We start from the raw sequence: 20,066 nt of genomic DNA on the forward strand, positions 1-20,066 counted from the left end.
ATACACCCAAAAGGGCTTGATCCCATTGTTGAGAGTGGTCCTTGGCTACTCATAAATAGGGACTTTCACAAGACCTTGTTGGTGCTCTCCACTTGCCTGCTGTTAGCCCTGGGGTAGTATGCATAGGACCTCTGGTGGAAGATTTGATAATGTGCCAGCATGGTATCTATGACTTCATTCACAAAATGTTTCCCTCTATCACTGATGATTTCTATGGGACACCCAAATATGGTGAAGATGCTCTCATACAGGAACTTGGCCACTGTGAGAGCGGTGTTGTCCCAAGTGGCTTTGGCCTCGGTCCATTTGGTTGCATAGTCGGTGGCCACTAAAATGTACTCGCACCCGGTGGGGTGGGACTTTGGGGTGATGGGGCGCCCACAAAATGAATGCCCCACTTCTTGAAGGGATCCCAGGGTAGGGAAACATGGAGAGGCCAGTAGTGCCTACTATCGGGTTTGGGTCCTTTGACATATGCCGCATTGTTTCACCCACTTTTAGCAGACTACATGATCTTCCGGGCGGTGACATGGCCAGGCTAGTGACCTCCACCTAGTTGTTAGAATTCGTGGTGCTCATGCTAGATCAAGTATGTGGAGGAGAGGGACTCACATAATACAAGAAAAATATCTTGCTTATTAAGTTGTTTATGAATACAACTAGGCCTTGCTCAATCCAAATTGCCTTCTAGCTCCACCTTTAAATAGGTGAGCTAGTGGACCTTAAGTCCCTTCACACACACACCCTTCTCTTCCTCCCCTTCTACATAACCTTAGTCTCTTAATACCCCCCCTCAATTCCAACTATGAAAGTAGATTGGAATAGGTGGTATTGGACATAGGTTGCCTTTATAACATCATGCGTACAAGGATATCATGGTGGTGTGGTTTACTAGGACTTACAACTATGTTCCTAGAGCCTTAAAGGCTAATACAATGATGCCATCTAAGTCTTTATTTGATGTCGATGAAGATGTACACCTTAATGATGGTGCACCCCACTCTTTGTGCTTGCTTGACCTTTTGTAGTTGACATGCTTTAGACATACATGCCATTGCTTCCACATGCTTTCCACCTTGACCATTCTCACACAATGATCAAAACAAGGCTGCCACCCTTGCTTAAGTGGTTTGCACATAGATGTTTCTTCAACATGCTTGATGCTTCCTGGAATACCATACCTCCTCCATGGGCAATGAGGGCCTTCCTTGTTAGAGTAATGGTGGTTTTGAGGTACATTTATATGGGAAATGGTCTTACCACTTGCCTTATGGATTGGTCTTACCACTTGCCTTATGGATTGGTCAAGGGGAGTGTCTACTCCATAATTACAACAAAAGCTTTTGTGCATGTTGGTTACATGATACCCATTAGGGTTTGAAGGTGGTACAAGCTTAATGAAAGTGAGTAAGTGGTTGAGGTAAATGCTCAAACCAATAAGGTACATCATTCTTGGCTCAAGAAGGAGAGGGCATGGCTCATAATGTTGCCTATGCCTCTTACAAAGACAATGCCAAGAGATGCTTAAAAACATGATAAACAACAAGGTAGAGCACTTAGTGATGCTATGCTCAACCTTACAACTCATCTTAGAAGATGAAAATGTTGAATATACAGTGGAATAACATGCCTTGGGCTTGGGAAATGAGAGCATATGGCTTATGACATGCCTATGCCTCTTACAAACAAGAGCCTCAAGGGTGATACACAACAACATTAAAGATGAGCACTTAGTGTACATGTGCCCAGCTTTAAACCACTCAAAAAAGTGAGTTTTTTGATGAAAAAACCAGAAAACTTCAATCCTTTGGCTTATGGGATGAAGACAAAGCACTTCAGGGATTGATGGTCCGTGATCACCACAAAGTGATGCCCTAATAAATAATGTCTGAATTTGTAAAATGAGTATACCATGGCCAAACCCTCTCGCTCTATGGTGGAGTAGTTTCCTCACAGCCTGATTGAGCTACCTGATTGCATAATGAATAGGCCTATCCATCTTCAGTTCTACATTTGGTTGCACTAGCACTGCTCCTACTGCTATTGCACTAGCATCTGTGTGCACATGGAAGATCAATTCCCAATTCGGGGTGATGAGTATCGGTGCATGCACCAGCATGTGCTTGAAAAAAGTGAAGGCTCTCTCTTGATCGTGGCCCCAATGGAAGGGAACATCCAAGTGGAGCAAGCAGTTGAGTGGAAAACAAATATCTGCATACATGTGGATGAATCGGCGTTGGTAGCCTATATGCTCGAGTAGTTCCTGCACACCTTTAGGATTGGATGGAGGGCTTAATCTGAGAATAACAATGATCTTGTGAGGATCCGGAGAAAGACCATCGGCTGAGATGATGTGACCCAGCAAGGCACCATGACCCACAAGGAAATGGCACTTGAAGGGGTTAAGGCAGAGACCGGATACCTTGCACTTCACAAACACCAAAGTGAGTTGAGGTGGGAGTTCCTCTAGAACCACCACCCTAAGCATGCCTTTTTTCCCACTAAAGTTTGAGAAGTCATCCAAAAAGATGCATAAGAAATCATTCAAATACTGTTGGAAAATCTTGGTGGTGGCGGTCCTGTGGAAGGAGGCTGGGGCATTGCAAAGACCAAAGGGCACCATCCTGTAGGCATATGTTCCCCACTGTGTGACAAACGCTGCCTTGAGTTGATCCTTCTCATTTATCACTACCTAGTTGTAGCCACTGAGAACAGTCTGCACAAGAGAATGATCAGGAATAATCTCACCTGCAGAAATCAACTATTCCTTGAGATCTTTAATCTCACCAAGAAAAACATTCATGTCATCATCTTCCTGCATAATTTTCGATTCTATCTCTTTACGCAGGTAAGAGATTTTTGCCTCGTTACGACCTGCATGCAAACCAGCTAGAATATCCCAAGCCTGTTTTGCTGTTTTAGCTGAACGAATATGTGGAGTGATGTTACATTTGACAGAAAGTGCAATCAAGGCATGAGCCTGCGCATCTTTACCATCCCAACGAGATTGTTCAATAGTGGGTAAAATAGTAGCAACAGTAGAGTTGCTAGAACAACCTGCAACATCCTCAATAGATCCTACATCCACAGAACCTGGACATACATCCATACCCCGCACAATGTTCCACACTCCTTTTGTAACAAAAACATGCTGCATCATGTATGCCCAAAGTGGGTAGTTGCTGTCTCCATCCAATTTGTCACAGCAGACAACATACGAAATACATCATTGCTATTATTAGCCATGGCCACTGACTGAGATACCCCGAGCTAGAGCTACTTTTTTTGATATACTCACCTACAAGGAGGGGCACCCATAGGTGGAACCAAGACTGGAAGAAGCTCAGGATGCAGAGATAGAGGATACTTTCACCATGTTTTTGATGATTCTTACAGGAAGGTTCATCATGAAGCTTCAGGTGGGATGAGCTTGCATAAGGCTTATGCATAGAGCTCTAATGAATAGCTTGCATAAGTCTTATGGATAAATCCTATGCATAGAGCTCTATGAATAGCTTGCATAAGGCTTATGCATAAAGCCTATGTATAGAGCTCTATGCATAGGCTTTATGAATAGAGCTTGCAAGAACTCTAAGCTAACCATAACCCAAAACCTAAGAGTGAAATAATACGAAGAAAAAAGCATAAACAAGGAAAGGAAAAAGAGGGCTTACCTCTTTTTTAAGAAGCCGAAGGAGAGGATTGGTGAAAGACCTACAAAACAAAAGAGTAAACAAAGTAATTAGCATAAGATTAAGAACTAATGTACAAGTAATATAAAACCCTAAAATCTCTATGCATGCATTGGGAGATCTATGCATGCATAGAGAGCTCTCAACATGCATACAGAGCCAAAAAAACCACAAAACCCTAAAAGCCCTCAACTCCAAAGAGACATAAAAACATAATAATAAAAGGGGCTCTTACCTCAAAAAGGTAGAGTTGCGAGTTATTCACTTGAATAAACCTACAAAATAGAAACAAAATAAATCAAAAAGTTAGTAAGTATACTTTATTTTAACATATTATCATGCAAGAGACTAAGTGAAAGAGAAGAAGGACGAGAAGAGAAAAACAATGTGAGTTTCTTTAACCTAATCCTAATGCATAAATGTTTGAAAGAAAGTGGTTTATGTTGCCCTAGCCCTAGCTTTTACATAGAAAGCATAATAGAGAGCTTTGATGGAGAGCTCTCCATCCATCAAAGCTCTCTATTAGTATTCCCATGCATAGAGCTAGGGTTAGGGAAAGGGAAAGGAAAGAGAGAGGAAGGGAAAGAAAATCTCACATAGAGAGCTATGTTGAAGCTTTCCATGAAAACTTAAAAAACAAGAAAGCATTGAAGATTTACATGAAATCTTGGGAGAAATAAAGAAAGGAGAGAGGCACTTACCTTGGAGAGGGAGAGAGATTTGATGGAAGAGGTGAAAGGACTTGGTGGGAGGAAGTGTAAACTGTGGTCCTAGCATGTGTAACAAAGAGAGGTAGGTAGAAAGGAATCCCATTTGCACAATTTAGGTGGGAGTCTTAGTTTCTAGGTCATTGCCTCTAGGAGTGAAATTAGTCTTAGTTTCCAAGTCATTGCCTAGTAGTGAAATTTCACAGCTGGGCAGTGTTATTTCACTGCTATAAGTAGCGAAATTTTTCTGCTGTGTAAACGCTGCCTGGCACAAAACCCGTGATATTTTGTCTACCGGTTCTGGATATTTCATGTGTTTTAATACTAACACATAATCAGTTTTGGTCTGGTTTTAGATGTTTGATAGTGATCAAGGGCTGGGAGTTTGTTCCGAAGCATGGTTGAGAGAAAAAAATTATTGTATGTGTGATTGATGCAAGGGCCAATATATGCCACCACGTCATATAACAATTGAGCATGTCCTGACATATGAGCTTCATGAGTCATTGGCATGACCAAGTGTGGATGATGACATGGAGGAGAACCATAGGAGAGTGTTACATAACATGCCACACCATTCAATGAAATTAGGTAGATTGTGAAAAGTGGCAAGGCTTCATAGGGAAAGCATGGTTGAGAATCATCTTCACCAACTAATGAATGAGGTGCCTCCACCATTGCCACATGAGGAGTAAGAGGATCTCATCATGGAAGACATGGTGAATGACTTCTTTGAATTGGAGGTCATAGATGATAGAGAGCAAGCTCCAATGTCACAAGAGGAGGAAACCTTGCATAGAGAGGCAAGAACCCCTTTGTATGAGGGATGTTCATACTCTACACTACTACGAGCAAACTTGGAGCTATTAAAATTGCAAACAACTTATGGATGGAGTGATGCAAGTGTCACAAGTCTTCTTAGTTAAGATTGCCTCATTCTATTCTCTTAAATAGAAAATGTCTCATGTTTTATATACTCTCCTTGTAGATATTTTGACATATGATTTCTTATGTTATGTTGTAGGCTTCTCAAGAATATTCTTCCCCCTCAAAATCTAGTACCGGACTCACGCAATGGGTGTCATAAAATGCTCTCTATGCTAGGTATGAATTATACAAAATATACGCATATCCCAATGATTGCATGCTATTTAGAGGGGTTAATAAAGATACAACATAATGTCTACAATGTGGAGAGAGCCGCTATAGGGATGATTTGCAAGAAGACAAAATTCCCCGAAAGGTGTTGAGACACTTCTCTATTATTTCTGGCATCCAACACATGTTTAAATGTAAGGGGATTGCAGAACTCATGACGTGGCATGCTACTCATCGCTCAGATGATGGCATCATCTCGTCACCGCCGGCATGGCAACATGTGGAGCATTAATGGCCAAAGTTTAGAGATGAGCCCGTCACTTACGTCTTGGCTTAGGCATGGATTGTGTTAACCCATTTGGATTCAAGTCCACATCATGGTCTACTTGGTCTATTGTATTGGTGAATTACAACCTCCCTCCATAGGTGATAATCAAGAAAGGTCATACTATGCTTACTCTCTCCTTGTACTAGAGAAGTATAAGGTGGAAAACATTGATGTTTACCTAGAGCCTTTGATTGAGGAGCTTGAGACACTATGGCGAGGTATCAAAGTGCATGATATCTCAAAAGGCATGAGGTGAAGGTGAAGGTGAAAGGAGTTTTTCTTTGGACGATGTATGACTATCTCGGGTTCTCGGAGTGCTTAGGTACATACTTGAACCGGATAACTTTAAACTTTAAGTTTATATCTCTACCTCTTAATCATCTCAATTTTAAAATAGGTTTTGAGACCTCTAGACATCATGCATGTCCGATTTGTGGACCATCATTTGTTTTGGAAAGACCCTCTACACTAAAGAAGGTGGTGTATGACAAACATCATTTGTTTTGGAAAGACTCTCTACACTAAAGAAGGTGGTGTATAACAAACATCATCGATTTCTCCCTCCTTCACATCCCAAGTATGTGGTGCCACATGATGTCTCACCACTTGTGATGATAGGTAGAGATTGGTTTGAGGCATGGAGAAGCACCCCCAACCCACCAACCCGATGGGATGTCTAGACACGCAATCTTCTTTTAACTTCCATATTGGTGTGAGTTGAAGATCAATCATCTCTTAGATCCCTTGCATATCTTCAAGAATGTGGCAACAAATATTTGGGACTATTTAATTGGTATAAAAGAGATACAAAGGGTGCAAGGGATGACTTACAAAACATTAGATGCCTTCAAAGTGCATGGTCAATTGTAAGTGAGAGTGGTAATATAGTTCTACCAAAGGCACCATGGATATTAACCAAGAAGGAGCACAATAAGGTGAAAAGTGTGATTGCCTCTTTTCGTACACCACAATGGGAGTAATGCATTCATTCAAGGGTGACTTCACAAAGACCAAAAGAAAGGAGAGGTACAATTATATGGCCTCAAGGCACATGATTGGCATAAATATTAAAATTATATAAATATTCGCTTATTTATTTTCTCTTTATGGTACATAATTTGTAGGCTCATATACTAGCTTTCATTTTTTTCTATGCATAGTTTATTCTTACAATTGCTATAATTAGTTGTGGAGACAAGAAGGTGAGAGAGTCTATTTATAAAATGGGAAGCTTGGTGAGGTATGAATCTTTTTAATTCACTAGCTAAGTCATATTTAATATTTAGTATTCTCATATAATCACAAGTTATGTATAATAAATAGTACACATGATTGCTATGTATGTAGGTACATATCTTTAGATAGATCCTACATCCATTGAGATGGCTCGTCTCAATGCTATTGGGGAAAAGTGTATGATCGAGGAAAACTTTCCTAGAACAATTCTCACTAGCCAATTGCATCTTGTGGTGCATTTTGCTGATGAAGTGGTGCTTTGTGGTGTTGTTTATGTTCAATGGATGTTTTTTCTTGAAAGGTTCATGAAAAACTTAAAGGACTTTGTGAGATAAAGAGCAAGGCCAAAATAAAGCATGGCAGAGGGATGATTGATGCAAGTGTCTCTTGTGTATATCTTAAAACATCTCTCTCACATAGATCCTTTCATGCCACAATTGTGGAAATCTTATGACTATGTGGTGTTTTGTTCTTACTTGAGGTTACTGCTTCCCATTGAAGTTCAATGCTTTGTGGCTTTAGTTTATTTCTTTGGAGTTTTAGTTTTTGTTGAAGGGTATATGCTAGCTCATGCACCTAGTTTTGCTTCTAGTAAAACAAGTTGTCTATAATGGCGATTCTGACACTATTTACTACATATGTCTCCAATCCACTAGATTTAGCAATGATAAGAACATAAGAAGATTTTATTTCTTACCTACATAGGAAAAAAAAGGTATTCACTAGACAATTTCCTAAGTACAACTGAACATATCTAGGAAAAAAAGGAGGTTTTGTAGGAAAAAAACGTATTCACTAGATAATTTCCTAAGTATAAATGAACATATCTAGGAAAAAAGTAACTTAGAGAAATGGAACACTTACTAGAGAGATTACATAGGAAATGTGGGTTTAACATAGGCAATTTTACCTACATAGGAAACCTGCCTAATATAGGTAATTTTTCCTATGTAGTGAAAATTCCATCATTTTTCTTATGTAGAAAATGTGCCCAATGTAGATAATTTTTTGTATATAGTGAAAATCCTATATATTTTCTAGTTATACACTATCTGGTAAGTGTTTCATTTTCTCTAGTTTGCTTCTTTCCTAGATATGTCCATTTACACACTTTTTTTCCTACATGGAAAATAATCAAATAGTCACCTAACATAGTTTTTTTTTCTCTATGTAGGTAATATGTCAACATAGATAAATGTTCATGTATTTTGTAAATCACATACATAGTAAAAATTCATCTACATACAGATGCAAACTACCTAGAAATATGTTCTATTTTTTTAAGTTTGCTTACTCTATGTTTATATTTTAAACTTAAAATTTTGCATAGTGAAATGGTTTAATTTTTTCTCTATAATGTCTACCACACTATAATAAGTACACAACGGAGTAAACTCGGCCAAATGCTATAAGCTGACTAATGAAGCAGAAGCCGCCAGCTAAATGCCAAACACAGAGTACTAAAGCGGACGGTTGAATTGAGTAAACACGAGCAAGAAAGTAAATTAGGCCACTGTTGAATGTGGATATCTGAACACTGAAAGCTAAGTTGCTGATGTGGAAGGTGCAATAAAATGTTGAACGCTGATGGGGCCGAACTCCAAGCACTGAAAGCTGATTACTAAATGCAGAGAGCTGAAAGTTGAAAGCCAAGCTGTTGAAAGCTAACTGTGGAATGCGAAGAGTTGAACGCTGAAGATGGAAAACCAAGTGCTGAATGCTGAAATCTGAAGCCGCAATCAAATGCCAAAGGTTGATGGTGGCTGAATGCTCAAGCCGAATGACTGAAATGTGGAAAGCTCGAAGCCGAATGGCTGAATGGCTGAAATGTGGAAAGCTGATTACTAAATGCAGAGAGCTGAAAGTTGAAAGCCAAGCTGTTGAAAGCTAACTGTGGAATGCGAAGAGTTGAACGCTGAAGATGGAAAACCAAGTGCTGAATGCTGAAATCTGAAGCCGCAATCAAATGCCAAAGGTTGATGGTGGCTGGCTCAAGCCGAATGACTGAAATGTGGAAAGCTCGAAGCCGAATGGCTGAATGGCTGAAAGCCTGAAACCGAAGGCTGTAAGCGGAAAGCTTAAAGCTGAATGGCTTGTGCTAAAGCTGAATGGTTGAATGTGGAGGGCTTGAAGCTAAATGACTGATTCTGAATCTAAATGATTGATTCTAAAGCCAAATGACTAAAAGTTGAAGCTGAAGTCAAATGACTGAAAGCTAAAGCTGAAGTCAAATGCTTTAATGTGAAGTGCCTGAAGTAGAATGGCTGAATGTAGAAAGCCAAATGTTGAACGGTTGATTGGGCAAAGCTGACTGATACAACTGATAGACGTAGAAGGTGAATGTCGATAACTGAAAAGGTGAAGGATTATTTGCTAACTAGGCAAAACTGATGGGCATAGCTAAATGGATGATCGAGCACAAGTGAAGTTGACTGACTGACTGAACGTGCAAGTGCTAAATGAGGAAAGCCAAAGGCTGAACTACTGACTAGGCCAATCTAATTGATGTAGTTGAATGGCTGAAACAAGCAAAATTGACAGACATAGAAGTCTAATGCCAAATGGAAAGTTGAATGATTGACTGGGCTAAATTGATGAACATAGAAGTCCAATGTTAAAAACTGAAATAGCGGCAACAAAACAGCAGAACTTGGCGGATACTAAAATCCAATGCCAAAAGTTTCTCAAAGCTATGTGTGGTGCTAGTGTGTGGGGTTGCCCAGAATGTACAACAACATAAAGAAAAGATGACCAATGTACAGAGAAGGAAGAAACCCTAGATCTATGGAAAGAGCAAAGTGCAAGAGTTTACCCAAGCTTAATATGGCAAAGTTAAATGGGTGTACGGTGACAAAGTTGAAAAAGACTAGCAATGTACACCTCCCTTCACCACTTCAAAGATTGATGGCAACAAGGAGCTATTGGCTCTATAGCCAAGCTTTGAAACCAGCTCTAAAAAGTGCAACAGAAGCCAATGCTAACAAAAGGAAATGCATCGAGGCCAACTGCAAGAAGTCAAGTCAAGAGTAGACATAAACGCCAAGTGTAAATGCTGACAATCGAATGCAAACGCAGTCTTAGAAAACAAGACTCTAATAACATTGCTCTGGTACCAATGTTGCATGAGGGAGAAGATGCTCTACACACTCACACAGACACACATGCGCACATAGTGATAGAGAAGCTTAGAGAGAGTGAGAGAGATGAAGATAGATGTTGGGAAGTACTCAATGATAATGATCACCAAATGAGTGGAGTACAATATAGCCCTAGCCCTAGGGCTAATGTGGCTAACACACAAGAGTGTGTTTACACGGGAAAAAAACCCTGCCCACACAGGGTAAAAAAATGTCCGTATGTAGGGTTGTTCGTACTAGGGACTTCAAGGCTAACAAGGACAATACCTTTTTGGCTCTTTCACGTCATGCTTTATATGCCTATATAGAGGGCTAAATAAGCAGATGATAACAATAAGTATCCCTTGTCTCTATTGATGATTTGACAGTTTAATTATCCAAAACTAAAGTTTCTTAGAATATTAACAAGAGACTAGACTACCTTTCCACACTCGAATGCGTGTGTGTGTGTGTGTGTGTGTGTGTGTGTGTGTGTGTGCATGTATAAACTATATATCACCATAAATTTTATTAATCTAACTCTTGTTCCACACACACACACACACACATACACACCCAATCACATGGGCACCATATATTTGAGAGTTTTTCATGATGGTTCCAAAATTTGAAATAGCTTGGAATGTGGGGCTCAAAAAAAGTATTTGCCTCTTTTTAAAATCCTTTAAAACAACCCAACATCTCTCTCTCTCTCTCTCTCTCTCTCTCTCTCTCTCTCTCTCTCTCTCTCTCCATTTTTCTTTTCTTTTAGAATTTTACTTTGTCAAGATAGATTAAGAAGTTCATTCCCTTATATTTCATGAATGGATGACATCCCTCATACACAAATCATGTCATGCCTATTTTGACGTACAAATGTTTGTTTGATGCAAATAAAGCAAACATGCCAAAAGCAAGAACAAAAATTGTGCTTATGGACCAATATTTATTCTTGCTTACTATATCCAACATTTAGAATATTTATTATTTGCTTTACCATATCCAACATTTATAAAATGTATAATTGATTGCATGAATTCTATTTTATAGCCATCGTTTAGGAGTTTAAAGGGCCTTAGAGACTTAATAGGTACACCACCCTTGTGTTTAGACACCTTTGTAATAATTGGAGTTGTCCTAATATGTATTGGCTCAAAAGAATAGTGTCCTCTAAAAAAGAACATTCAAGATATGATTAAAACTAAAAGCTTGTATTTTTGCTCACCCTATTATTTTCATATGGTCTCCAAACATTGACATGGTAATGTCATTGAGTGGATATGACGTTTTAAAAGTGTTTCTTTTAGAATTGGTATTTAAAGAACCTTGTTCTTAGATAAAGAGTGATGAAGGGATGATGTAAGAATGGGAGAATTGTTACATAAAAGTAGTGATGGTGGGTCAATACCATGTGAAAAGAGAGCAACATGTGAAGCGTGAGAAGAACTCGAGGGGATGGGGTCACAACATGTGAAGGGTGAGAAGAACTTGAGGGGATGAGAGGGAAACATATTGGTGCCACTTTAGGTGGTGTAGACTAGGAGAGGGACCCGTGAAAATGAGAAACAAGGACACTTGGAGGCTAAGCCATATCTCTTTGTAGGAAGATGTTAGCGCATAGGGCTAGACATCAACTACAAATTACCACATGCTATTATTGTAACATATTGTCTAGTTAACACTTGTACTAAATAACTCAAATATTCTTTCGCCACTTTCTATATGACCTATGCTATCTCAACTAGTTAAAAAGGTTGGTGTTGTCCACATTATCTATGTTGTACAATCAATGATGTTTCAAAGTATCAAGACTTATGGTTTCTTTTTTTCCTTTTCACAAATGCATTCAAACTAGCACAAAAATGTCTTCTTTTGATCAAATGAAGGAATGCTATGTAGGGGTCAATGTATATGCAGGGAGCCAATAAATAACCAACAACCATTGATGAGTGGGTATGTAGATTTGATTGTGAGGGAGGTAATACATTCAACTTTTATAAATACAAGTGAAAGAGATCTTGGAGTGTGTGGGCCCTTTAACCTTCCATTAGTTGTGCACGAAGCTCTCATAGAGGTCAATCTTACAGTAGGCTAAGTGTGGCTTCACAAAAGTGATCATTGTCCCTAGGGGTGGCAGTGTGACGAGGCCAACTTGGAATGGACACAATGCTAGCCATCGCATTTGTCACATTGAGCCTAAGAATGAAGGGCGAACACCATAATGTGAAGCCTCTTAAGAGTGTGGGCAAGATCAAAGCATATTTTGAGTATTACCACCACCAATGCTGCTTGATTTAAGGAAGCATATTTTGAATATTACCACCACCAATGCTGCTTGATTTAAGGAAGGGAAAAAAATGTCGATAGACATGCTAGAAAATTGATGTCTAATTTATATTGAGACCATTTTGATGTCTAAGTTATATTGATGCCATTTTGATAAAGATTATTTTGTTGTGATAGGTAGATTACAAAATATTAATTGGAGTAAAGTTAAAATAAAAAGAATATCATGCAAGTGTCCAAAAACCATAACCTCACCTATTAGGAATTAGGTGAAATAAAGCCTCAATGTAGTTGTCACAAACAACCTCAACTCAATTATTCTCAGAGCAAGGATAAGTCTAAGTGCCAATGAGCATCAAGTTGTATAGAATACAAAGCATGAAGAGCTGAGAGTCTTTACAGTGCATCATATACATTTGGAGGAGATAATGGAAGACTCACTCATTCTAGTTTTCATCTTACTTGCGAATTATCTAATTTGGAGATGAAAGGGAAGCTATGCTTCTATCCTTGTTAGCTCAAACTACAAGTAATGTGCTTTGAGGAAATGCATGGGGCACAAAATAGTGCTTAACAAACAAGAAAACAAAAAGATTACGTTCTTAGAGAGCCATTGTGGTTGGAGAAATTGCCAAAGAATTGTGAGGCCAAAGGTGTGCATGTGAAGGGTGATTAAGCGCTAGGTCCTCTGTGAGAAGTTAACATTGGCAATAGCAACAATAGAGAGTTACCTTATTTTGGTGAATATCACCTTTATAAACAAGTTTATTGTAGAGCCTGTGCCTTCTGTTAGTGGTTCTAGCTTTGTTCTTTCTTCTTGAGGATTTCCTCTTCCATTATTTTTGAATAAGAAAATTCAAATTTTCTTCTTTTGTTAGCAAGCAACTAATAGTTTCTACTTTACAATCAATGGGGGGCACTAGCTCTAGATTTGGTCGTGGATGATGGGTGGTCGATGTGTCTTGTCGCATGTTGGAACACCCTTGTAGGTTTCCACTGGTAGTCTTAGATTTTCACCACCCAAAACTCATGTATGGTGGATCTCCCTTGTCCATAATAAGGGCTCGCCCATGGTCTTTAAGCACACTTAAGTTTGCTTAGACATGAGGGGAAATGTTTGTCTAGAAATTAATAACCCTCACTATGTGTGTGTTTATTTTGGAGTTTATAGCTAGAGCTTTGGAAGCGGTCTAACCGTGGTTCTTGTAAACTCAACCCTGGTTTAAGTCTAACCTCATTGACTGCTTTGGTGTCATAGCTGTCGCCGCCTGACCTCTTTCTCGCCATAGCCGCTTTCACTGCTTGTCCTACGTTAATCCATCGCTCTCATTCTGTGGCTCATTTTGATCTTCATTTTCAAGCAGAAAGAAGAAAGCAGAGCACCAGCATCACAACAGCTTATCCGAATTTGCTTCATTTTTCTCCCCCCCCCCTCTCTCTCTCTCTCGCGCGCGCGCGCACACACACACACACACTGGCCCCCCTCTGTGGTTTACACACAGCTCGAAATCGGTTAATGGAACCTGATTTGCTGTGGAGACCATCGGATCAGAGGCTATGCACAACAGTGTTGCTCCATAGACATCATTTGGAAGCAGGGTTTCCTTCGCAAACGAGCTTTGTGTGAGTTCCTGCTCGAGGAATGGTAGCGATGGAAAGGTACTTGCTGAGCCTCTAAGATGGGAAGATAAGCTGTGTAATGTTCGTCTTAGTTCAGCTCCAGAAAGAAAACACAGAGAAGGATGTCCCTGGCAGAGTTGAGAGATCGGCACTTACAGGCAAATCTGCATGTCAATGCTCTGAAAGAAAGATTGCTACAGAGACGCGCCCAGCTTATTGATGCTGATGGTTAGTCCTTAACCGTTGCCTGGTTTTTTGCTGAATTTTTCATCTTTTTTCAATATCACATTTTAATTTTATCTTTGGCAGTTGCCTCTTATGCACGGAAGAACGGGCATTCGACTGTTCCATTGCGTCCTCAAGATCTTGTCTGCTGCAGAACCCTTCAGGGACATACAGGCAAAGTATGCAACCTGTAACTGGATTTCATATTTCATCTATAATTCAACACACGCGAGAGAGAGAGAGAGAGAGAGAGAGAGAGAGAGAGAGAGAGAGAGAGAGAGGTCCTAGCCAAGCCAATGGACCAATGACGATCCCTATGATGGCATTGAAGTGCAGGGAATGTGACTTGAACCAGGGACGAGAGAGAGAGAGAGAGAGAGAGAGAGAGAGAGAGAGAGAGAGAGAGAGAGAGATGAAATGAAATGTTATATTAACGTCTTCAAAAGGCAAAAGTGACCTATGAGACCAAAGTTACAACCATGTGACATCTGATACACTGTCTGGAATAGAAAAGAAAGAATTGAAGGTAAGTATATAGCCCTACAATACATCAGTAGGGGGCATCCGGAAGCAACATCTAGGGAGAGTGGGAAGCTAATGCTACTAGCCAAAATGGGGTACATGAGTACATGGATACATGAATATGGGGGAGTACGAAAGTGACAGTGAGTACAACAGTATATGGCAGGAGTCGTAATCATCATAGGAGCTCTAGCATGGGTCTCTGTCGGATGGCTTGGATATCTGCCATAGTGAGATGCCTGGTCGGACGAGCCCGATGCCTCGCAATGATGCTCTGAATCCTCTGGTGTAGGCACCGTCTACGATGTGAGGATCCGCGAACCCTCGAGCGTCTGGATCTGCCCAAGTGGATAGCTCTCTCAACTAGAGTCCCACGGGGTGCCCAGGAGAGAGAGAGAGAGAGAGAGAGAGAGAGAGAGAGAGAGAGAGAGAGAGAGAGAGAGAGAGAGAGAGAGAGAGAGAGAGAGAGCTCGTTTAGTTTTTGGTAATTGATAAGAGTATAAACCAGCATAGAACTATCAATAAAGAATGAAAAATGAAAATTAGTTTTTTAGTGCAAATGTCACATGGTAAGTGATAAGGATGCTGGTGACTTCTGCCCAAGTACTCCAACGCTAGGGGTACCTTGTGTTCGGCTTGGAGTTGTAGAGGTGAGTGAAGACCTCATCCTTTTGAGGGGTTAAGTGAAACTCGCGGCGGGTGCCCGGGGGACTAGGGCCTTTGACACACTTGTTGATACCATCAATGCATATTAAAACGTTTAAACATGGCCACAACCTTAACACATATGCATCATCACTTTGCATAAAACATAAAGCTGGACAAAACATCCACAAATGTTGAAAATGGATCTTGCACGTGTGACACCGCATAGAGGCTGGAATGGGCCGACCCCCCCCCCCCCTTGGAGTATTTTATTACCCAACGAGAATAATATCAGGTACAAGCTTTGAGGGCCTTACTCTCCCCACGGGAGATGCCGGATTATCCCTATACAAATTTCATAACATAGCCCAACACGAGGCAACCGAGCCGGAACATAGGCTGTAGAAATGCCGAGCCAACAATATAATCCATATACCTCCGTGTGGGTACCGATTCTTTCCCAAAAACCACGGGTCTTCATGCAATAGAGCTGGTACAGCAAGAACAACTCTCCATTCAGCCAGTACAGCAGGTACAATGGTTGGTACAGTCGGTACAGTGGTTGGTACAGTCGGTATGGTGGTACAGCAGGTACAAGTACAAATGCTGGTACAGCAGCAAGGTTGTTGCCGTACATACGTACGGATCCGTACAGTACGGTACAGCCATACGGTACGGTACCGTACTGTACGGATCCGTACGCAGTCATTTAAAAAAATAAAAATATGTGGCGAGGCGCGAGGCCCAAATTCAGGTGATTGTAGATAAGCGACCACGTTGCACTTTATTTTGGGCATTTTGTGTGTACTTGCAAAATCGAGTGTCCTGTGTGTACCTGCAAAACTTTGCAGAGCAAATTTCCTTGCTCTCTCTTCCGCCCAGACTTCATCATGCCGCGCAAGACTAACCCGAACTGGGCAATCCACACCAATGTCTTGAGGGTTGTTAACACCCCTTCTCAGCAAGGGTCAGGTACTCGGCTATGGGCATGCAGGTACTCGGCTATGGGCATGCAAGTATTGCGGGGAGCAATACACTAGCACCATAACCCGCGTCATCAAGCACATGACAGGTATCAGGTGCACCAATCAATGTGGTCCATGTGATAAAATACCACAAGCTTTGAGGGACCAATTGATTGCGGAGAATTGTCTTGCAATGGGTGGTGCAAGCAGTGTTAGAGGTGATGAAAGTACGCAAGATGCTCTCCATGATGCTTTTATTGGAGATGTTACAAGTTTAGGTACACTAGATGAGGGTGAAAGCCTTTTGGCTTCAGCCCAATCCACCACAGGAAGGAAGAGGGCACGTATTGCCGATGATGAGGACCTCTTGCCACAAGATGCGAGAGGCACAGGGGAGGCATCAAAGCAATCCACTCTGCGTTCTTGTATCTCATCACAAGCTTGGGTAAAGGAGCGGCAAAGGGTGGCAGAAATGGAGATTTGTCGTACTCTTATTGAGTGTAATATCCTTCAATGTGTTAAGGACAGACCAATGGAAAAGAATGGTGAAAGCATGTCATGTGCATCAGCAATGCCATGGACCTTCTCAAGGCTAGATCCAGAAGAGGCAGACAGATAAAAGACTAGGAACCAGATAGAGTCAGACTGTGGAGCACAAGATGCAGTAGTGGACAGGTTGGACTTGGAGAAGCACCAGGGAGCAGTCGGCTGAGGACAGAAGCTGTCGGCTGAACCAGGAAGAAGGCGCATGAAGTCGGCTGATTTAATAAGCATTTAATGCTTTTAGAACTGGCCGACCAGCAGTCGGCCAGTTTCCAGCAGTTCCCACATTGTCCAAGACACATATAAAAGGGGCTCAAGTGCTCATGAATTATTCATTCCACCCACTAGGGGTGTGGGTCACTTAGAGGTCCCATAGGGACAGAATTTAGGGTTTATTACCTTTTTATGAAGGCAGCCCATGGCTGTACAGATTTGTACCTTTTTTGTACATAGTATATACTGAAATTTCCAGCACTTCTCATTCTCTCTCTCTACTCTCTCTCTACCTGCGTTTTTGCATCATGGTGCGTTTTTGGCATCAGGAGGTCTTCAAGAGTGTTTAGGGCTGAAAGAAGACTACCCAGAGCTTCCGCACGTTACATTGGTATCAGAGCATCAGGCTCAGCAAACCTAAACGCTGATTCAGTCCCAGATGATGGTGTACAGGTCCAAGGTACAGGAAAGTACACGGATTCGAAGCCCCAGACAAGAACACAGATCGGGAAGAACTCCCAGGAGGTTTGTTGGTGGTGTTCCACAGTGCCAGATAGGGATGGCAGTTCCGTGAGCCAGATGGGTTCTAAGGGAACGGTCCCAAGGGAGGTTGATCCTCCAAGGGTGATGTGAGAGTGCCAGACTCAGTTCCAGGAACGAAGACCAAGACGGTGTTCAGAGCCAGGGGCAGGAATGGATTGTGGACTAGAGGAAGACCAGATGCATAGATCTTCATCAGAGACAGAGTGGTTTGGAGAACAGATCGGATTTTCAGAGAAAAAGGTTTGCCAGGGATGGATGATGACAGAGGGACTTCGGAACAGGATTGGGATGATGACAGTCATCCAAGAGCAGATTGGATTCCCGTCATCAAGTTTAGCAGAGGGGGATGTCATGTGCATCAGCAATGCCATGGACCTTCTCAAGGCTAGATCCAGAAGAGGCAGACAGATAAAAGACTAGGAACCAGATAGAGTCAGACTGTGGAGCACAAGATGCAGTAGTGGACAGGTTGGACTTGGAGAAGCACCAGGGAGCAGTCGGCTGAGGACAGAAGCTGTCGGCTGAACCAGGAAGAAGGCGCATGAAGTCGGCTGATTTAATAAGCATTTAATGCTTTTAGAACTGGCCGACCAGCAGTCGGCCAGTTTCCAGCAGTTCCCACATTGTCCAAGACACATATAAAAGGGGCTCAAGTGCTCATGAATTATTCATTCCACCCACTAGGGGTGTGGGTCACTTAGAGGTCCCATAGGGACAGAATTTAGGGTTTATTACCTTTTTATGAAGGCAGCCCATGGCTGTACAGATTTGTACCTTTTTTGTACATAGTATATACTGAAATTTCCAGCACTTCTCATTCTCTCTCTCTACTCTCTCTCTACCTGCGTTTTTGCATCATGGTGCGTTTTTGGCATCAGGAGGTCTTCAAGAGTGTTTAGGGCTGAAAGAAGACTACCCAGAGCTTCCGCACGTTACAAAGCAATTGCGCAGGTAGGGCCTACTGAGACGTGGACAGGTCTTGAGTATACGAAGATGCGTACATCCATGTTGGATGAGCAGAAGGCCTTGATAGACAAGGCGCTCACTCCTGTGAAAGCAGGTTGGCAGGAGTTTGGATGCACTATTATTTCAGATGGGTGGGCAGACATTCGCAAGAGGCACATAATCAATATCCTTGTGTCATCTTGCTTGGGCACCTATTTCTTGCGTGCCCTGGATGCAGGGAGAGCAAGAGACAGGATCACAGGGGAGTTCATTTATGGCCACATTCGACAGGCTATCCTTGAGGTTGGGGAGGACAATGTTGTGCAGGTGGTGACCGACAACGCCTCTAACTGCAAGGCAATGGGTCAAATGGTCGAGGCAGAGTTTCCACATATAGTGTGGATTCCATGTGCTGCCCATTGTCTTGATTTACTTATGGAAGACATTGGGAAGCTTGTTTGGGTGCAGCCCATTGTTGCAGATGTTGTAAAGATCACCACCTTCTTCCGCAAGAAGCATCAGGCAGTTGTGGTAAGCTTTACAAGTTTTGAAATTTGGGCATTTTTCTCTGTGAAAATTTTCTGGCAGATATTGGCAAATTTTCTTGCAAAGAAATCTCTACAGGTTTTTTGCAAGGTTTTGGGTGCAGTAATTTTGGGCATTTTTGGGCATTTTGGCAGTGTGTAAGCCATTTGTGCTGCTCTACTCAGTCAGTGGTGCATTGTATTGCACATTCAGAGGATTGAGAGTGCAGGCATATTTGGGTTAGCTGTATTCAGTGGAGTACAGTTGCTTTCAGGGTCTTTGCTATTGGGTTTCTTGATACACAGGTACAACATTGTGCATTGGCATAATGGCAAATCAACAGCAGAGTGATGTATTCACGTATTTGTCTAAGGAAGACAAGTTGGACGGCATGAACTACTCCTTGTGGAGTTTTATGCTGAGAAATGTGCTCGTGGCAAAAGGTCTTTGGGATTTTGTTAGTGGTGATGAACCACGTCCAGGTCCATTGGCTCCAGAGACTCCTCCCCAAGGGGGTGCTCGTGGACGAGGACAACAGGTACAGGCACCAGGTCAGCCATTGCCTGTTCAAAGAACAAATGCTCAGAAGACATGGGATGCCAGAGATGCACAAGCCTTGTCACTCATTGCATTGTCAGTTCAGAGGTCTATTATACCTCATATTCGTTCAGCTGGCTCTTCACGGAATGCATGGGTGACTTTGGAGCAGATGTAGGCTGCTCGTAATGAGGCTCGAATCTCGTTTTTGAAAAGAGAGCTGGAAAATCAGAAAATGCATGAAGGAGATGATATGTCTAGCCACTTGAACAAGCTGCAGGATTTGAGAGAGCAACTCATCAATGTGGATGAGATTATTC

The 20,066-nt window shown here is 41.7% G+C and overlaps 1 protein-coding gene across 2 annotated transcripts in view; it reads left to right on the forward strand.

Moving 5' to 3' along the window:
- The first annotated feature begins 13,745 nt into the window (after positions 1–13,745).
- LOC147607619 (guanine nucleotide-binding protein subunit beta-like) overlaps positions 13,746–20,066 on the forward strand; it is a 61,250-nt gene continuing 54,929 nt past the window's right edge. Inside the window, exons 1-2 of one of the 2 annotated variants that reach the window (XM_086790468.1) lie at positions 13,746–14,311; positions 14,393–14,487. In XM_086790468.1, coding sequence (XP_086646594.1) covers positions 14,206–14,311; positions 14,393–14,487 — 201 coding nt within the window. In that variant the 5' untranslated portion in view covers positions 13,746–14,205. The remainder of the gene's footprint in view (positions 14,312–14,392; positions 14,488–20,066) is intronic. The other variant, XM_086790469.1, reaches the window with a different exon arrangement.

Source organism: Cibotium barometz, chromosome 55 (genome assembly GCF_041138505.1).
Source record: "Cibotium barometz isolate CiBa-2024 chromosome 55, ASM4113850v1, whole genome shotgun sequence".
Lineage (NCBI taxonomy): Eukaryota > Viridiplantae > Streptophyta > Polypodiopsida > Cyatheales > Cibotiaceae > Cibotium > Cibotium barometz.